The sequence below is a fragment of the Helianthus annuus genome, chromosome 6, assembly GCF_002127325.2.
Source record: "Helianthus annuus cultivar XRQ/B chromosome 6, HanXRQr2.0-SUNRISE, whole genome shotgun sequence".
NCBI lineage: Eukaryota > Viridiplantae > Streptophyta > Magnoliopsida > Asterales > Asteraceae > Helianthus > Helianthus annuus.
The window spans coordinates 121,497,292-121,502,501 of record NC_035438.2 but is presented as its reverse complement, the minus strand read 5'-3'; the positions used below and the strand labels follow the sequence as shown (position 1 = coordinate 121,502,501).

At 43.2% G+C, this 5,210-nt stretch overlaps 1 protein-coding gene across 1 annotated transcript; it reads right to left on the bottom strand.

Annotated features, from left to right (window-relative positions):
- Positions 1-1,109: 1,109 nt before the first annotated feature.
- LOC110867029 (eukaryotic peptide chain release factor GTP-binding subunit-like) lies at positions 1,110-2,841 on the bottom strand. The gene is made up of 2 exons (XM_022116176.1): positions 2,296-2,841; positions 1,110-1,175 (listed from the first exon to the last, which is right to left on the bottom strand). Exons 1-2 carry the CDS (start codon positions 2,839-2,841, stop codon positions 1,110-1,112), a joined length of 612 nt encoding a protein of 203 aa, XP_021971868.1.
- Positions 2,842-5,210: the final 2,369 nt, after the last annotated feature.

The window sequence follows — 5,210 nt, the reverse complement described above, 5'->3', positions numbered from 1 at the left end:
CCTTAATAAACCGCCGATAAAAACCCGCGTGACCTAGAAATGACCTAACACCTTTAATAGTCGTGGGATACGGCAAAGTAGATATAACTTGTACCTTTGCACGATCAACCTCTATCCCACGACTCGACACCACGTGTCTCAACACAATTCCCTCTTGAACCATAAAATGGCTCTTTTCCCAACTTAGGACCAAACTAGTTTCGACACACCTTTTTAACACTTTATCTAGTTGGTCCAAACAAGCCTCAAATGATGACCCAAAAATTGAGAAATCATCCATGAATATTTCCAAAGACTTCCCCATCATATCTGAAAAGATACTCATCATACACCTTTGGAAGGTGGCGGGGGCGTTACATAATCCAAACGACATTCGCCTAAATGCGAAGGTGCCGTAGGGACAAGTAAACGTGGTCTTTGATTGATCTTCCGGATGGATGGCAATTTGGTTATAACCAGAATAGCCATCTAAGAAGCAATAAAAATGTTGCCCCGATAATTTCTCAACTATTTGATCAATGAATGGTAAAGGAAAATGATCTTTGGAAGTTGTGGTATTCAACTTCCTATAATCAATACAAATTCGCCACCCGGTTACCGGCCGAGTGGCTACCTCTTCACCTGCATCATTTTTGACGACTTGTATACCCGCTTTCTTGGGAACCGTCTGTGTTGGGCTCACCCATTAGCTATCTGAGATCGGGTAAATGATACTCGCATCGAGCCATTTCAGCACTTCCTTCTTCACCTCCTCCCGCATATTCGGATTTAATCTTCGTTGTGCATCTCGAACGGGAGTCACATTCTCTTCCGTGATGATTTTGTGCATCACCACCGAGGGACTAATACCCTTCAAATCAGCAATGGTCCTTCCAATCGCCGCCCGATTGGTGACCAAAACGTCCATCAATTTCGCCTCTTGCTCCGCGGTTAAATTTGATGCAATGATAACCGGGAGTGTATTGCCTTCACCAACGTAAGCATACTTGAGATGCTTCGGCAATGCTTTCAACTCAACCTCCGGAGGCTCTACTAATGACGGCTTCAATTTAGTATCAATGCTCTCCGATAAACTCTCAACTTGATGCGTCCATGTCGGTTTTCCCTCTCTAACCGCAAGCACCTCCAAACTTTTCACTTCCTCGTCTATGCTCCTTTCCACCTCCACCTGTGACCTGTCAAACATATAACAATCCTCCATTGTGTTTTTCCCATCCATAACTGTGTCGCAAAGAGGTGTACACGTGTCAACAATGTCCGCCATATAGCATTCATCATCAACTGGAGGGTTCATAAGTCTGGAAAAAACATGCAACCTCAACCTTCGGTTTCCAAATGTCATGTCAACCGTTCCTGTTTTGCAATCAATTTGAGAATTTGCGGTTGCTAAGAATGGTCGACCCAAAATCACCGTAGGTTGCTTGGTTGGGTCCTTGGCCACATAATCAAGTACCAAAAAGTCCACCGGATAGTAAAAATCCTCGATTTTTACTATCACATCCGAAACAATTCCACGGGTAGTTTGGGTGTCAAATCGGCTAACACCATAGTGGTGTTTGACGACTGAAGTGGACCAAACTCATATTGGTCATACAAACTACCCGGTAGAATGCTCACGCTAGCACCAAGATCTAGAAGTGCCCGGTTGATTTTAAAATCGCCCACTTGAATTGAAATGATAGGCGCACCCGGATCTTGGAGCTTAGGTAGAAGTGCACCCGAAAGAATCGAACTCACATTTTCGGTTAAATCTATTTTTTTAGGAAATTTATAAGTTCGCTTTTGAGTACACAATTCTTTCAAGTACTTATCATAAGACGGTACTTGTTTGATTGCATCCAAAAGAGGTAAATTGATTTTTACTTGTTTGAAAATCTCCAACAACTCTTCTTGTTGTGGACCTCTTTTGTTTACAACTTTCTTAATGGGTCCCTTCAATGCTTCGGGATAAGGGGCGGTATTAGCCTCCACACCCTTTTCCTTAGCCTTGGGGATGGGTATGGTCACAATGGGAATATTATTATTCTTTTTCAAGTCATTTTTATTTTTACCCGTTTGACCATCCTCATTCTCATCTTCACTAGCATCTTCCATTACCCCTTCAACAAACTGAGGTGATGGTGTTTTGACACTATTATCTACGACTCGACCACTACGTAAAGTAATTTTATTAATTGGTACCTCACGTGTGTTCTTTGAGCTTGACCCTTGATGCTTAGGGTTCACCGCAGTGTCACTTGGAAGCTTCCCCATGCTTCCCCTCATTTGAGCCATTTGCTCCGCGAGTTGGCCTACTTGCTTTGCCAATGCCTCATGTGCTTTGTCTCGAATCTCATTCGTCTTCTTTATCTCCTTAATATCATTGTGAGATTCTTTTTGCATATTCAACAACGAATCCATTTTGGCACTCAAGTCATCTCCACCGGTTTGATTGTTCGACCCGCTTCCATTACCGCCTTGATTGTTGTAATTCCTTTGGTACCCTCCTTGGTAGTTGTTGTCCCGACTTTGGTACCCTTGATTGTAATTACGTTGGTAACCTCCTTGGTTACCACCTTGGCGATTTTGATATGATGACCCGCTTTGATTACCCGGTTGGAAGTTCGGGTTCATTTGATTCGCGACATTCCCATATCGGAAGTTAGGATGGTTTCTCAATCCGGGATGGTAAGTGTTCGAGTTCATGTCATTATTCTTTCTATCCCCGAACACTTGGTTGACTTCCTCGGTGTACTCATCCGGCCTCGTTGGACATTGATCGGTCCTATGGCCAATATCTCCACAATCCTCACACACCGCGAATTGGACCGCGTTCACCTCCTTCTTCTTCATACGAGCCATTTCCCATTCTAAAGTGGAATTCCGATCCTTAGAATCAAGATCTGGTAGTGATCAGGAAACGGGATGCTTCTTGGCTCTATCGGCCGATTCCTTTTCTTTTGACCGTTTACTCATCCGCTCAAGAAATTCCCAATCGTCATCTTCATGATTGCTCAAAAGAGTCCTGTTGCTCGTTGACTCGAGACGATTCCATGTTGCGTCATCCAAACCACGTACAAAGCATTTCACCAATTCCCACTTTTCTATTTGGTGATGTGGCCATCTCCTCATCAATTCTTTAAATCGAGTGAACGCTTCATGCAACGGTTCATTCGATAGTTGCCAAAACGACCTTATTTCATCCCTAGCGTCGTCGGTCTTCGCCATCGAATAGTATTCGTCTAAAAAGGCTTGTTGCATTTCACCCCATGTCCAGATACTTTTCGCCGGAAGTGTGAGAAACCATTGCTTTGCCTTGTCTTTCAACGAAAATTGAAACAAGCGAAGTTTGACCTCCTCTAGTGCAAAGTTGTGCCCCCCAATAGTGTTGCAAATGGAAGAAAACTCTGCCAAGTGCGTATACGGCTCATCATTAGACCTCCCATTAAAGTGGGGAAGTATATTGATGTAATGGGGTTTGCAATCGAACATTCTCCTTTCGCACACTATAGGAGAATCATTGTCGGTAACTACCGGTCGAAAACGGTCATTCACTCCCCGTGGAGGTTGTTGACGACGTTGTGGACCGTTAACCTCTTGATCGACCGGTCTTTGGTTGTCCCTTCGATCACCCCCCCTATCAACTCTTCTATCATCTCTTCGATTCCCACCTTGGTTACCCCTTTGGTTACCCCCTCCCATGAAACGAGGAATCCGGTTAGGGTTAGCATTGTTATTGTTGTTGTAAAACCCATCATTCCGGTTCCGTTGGTAATTGTTTCGTGGTTGGCGGTTATTTTCGTAACCGTCATTTCTTCTATTCCCATAACCATAGTCATCATCCCCCACATAGTTGGCATTTTGATAGCCAAACTCCTCATCTTCAAATCCTCGTGTATTGTAGATATTACCCTGATTTACGTACCCCCAATCTTCGACATCATTGACCCGATCATCATAATAGCCCCCGTCATCCGAATTTTCCGTATGAACACTCACATGCTCTTGCGATTGATAACCGGGGACACTATAAGGTTCGTCATCGGGGATGACGTTCCTCGAGTCGTCTATGTTGAAAAATGGGTCTTCGTTCGCGGGATTGCCACGATCTCGGTTGCCTCGACGGTCGGAATTGACATTCCGGTCATCAAGGTTGAGGAGTAAGGAGGTTTGTCGATGAAGGTTTTGTTGTTGGGGTGTTCTTTGGTTGTTGTTGGGATTTTGGTTTTGGAAAGGTGGTGTGGGTGGTCCGGTATTGTTGTTACCACCGGGTCACTCTTGAGGTATAGATTGAACATTTTGGGCAGGGTGAAAGGTTCCGCGGGATTGGAATTTGTTTTGGTTTTGGTTGAGGTTTGGGTGATTGGAATTTTGGGTTGCCATTGAATCGGTTTCAATGGTCGGTGTGAGTTGTGGTGTTTGGTTGGTTTGATTAGAAGCAAGTGTTGCTCCCAATCGGCTTGCTAGATTTCTTCTTGCGACTCTTTCGATTTCCGGTTCGTAGACTAAAGGTGAAGTCCTACCGGAGTTCCGCGTATGCATGCACTACCTGTAACCTGCACAAGTAACACACCCGCGTAACAAGGAAAAAGACAAAGTACAAAAAGAAAGCTAAACAAATTAAACAGATAATCATGCAAACTTAAACAATAATCCAAACACAAAGCGCACGCACTCCCCGGCAACGGCGCCAAAATTTGATCGGAGTGTCGCGTTCCGGTCAAAGATAAGATTTATAAGCCCAAATTACCCTTAACGAATGGTTAGTGGTAGCAAGGGGTCGAACCACGAAGAGTATGTGGTTTGTGTGTGGATTCGATTGAATTATAGAGAAGTGTCACAATTATGAAGCTTGCTATGATATTTGTTTTCGTTTGGTTTTGTTGGAAGATGTGAATTTAAACTAATGAAATAGATTGAATTAATTAACAACTAATAAGTAACGATTGCAAGAAAGATTGATTATTGAACAATAATAAGAAAAAGGGATCACACCCGGTTTCGGTAATTGCCAACCTAGGTTTCTACAAGTTTTATAGAATCAACTCAATTGCGTATGATTAGCGGATTTAGTGTATCGTGACTTAGGTGCTAATAACTATCAACGTTTCGAAAAACGGACAAGAATACACTTTATAATCAACACAAGTAAAACCTAACCACGACAATGCATAACTACACATAACCATTTCGTAAAGTCATAACTTTTAACATCGTTTGACAATTTACGA

What these genes read in the sequence shown, in the direction of transcription:
- LOC110867029 (XM_022116176.1), bottom strand. Translation starts at nt 2,841, where the DNA reads ATGGCTCGTATGAAGAAGAAGGAGGTGAACGCGGTCCAATTCGCGGTG. An exon ending in ATGAGGCATTGGCAAAGCAA is followed by an intron (nt 1,176 to 2,295) that starts GTAGGCCAACTC and finishes TATGTTTGACAG; the next exon opens with GTCACAGGTGGAGGTGGAAA.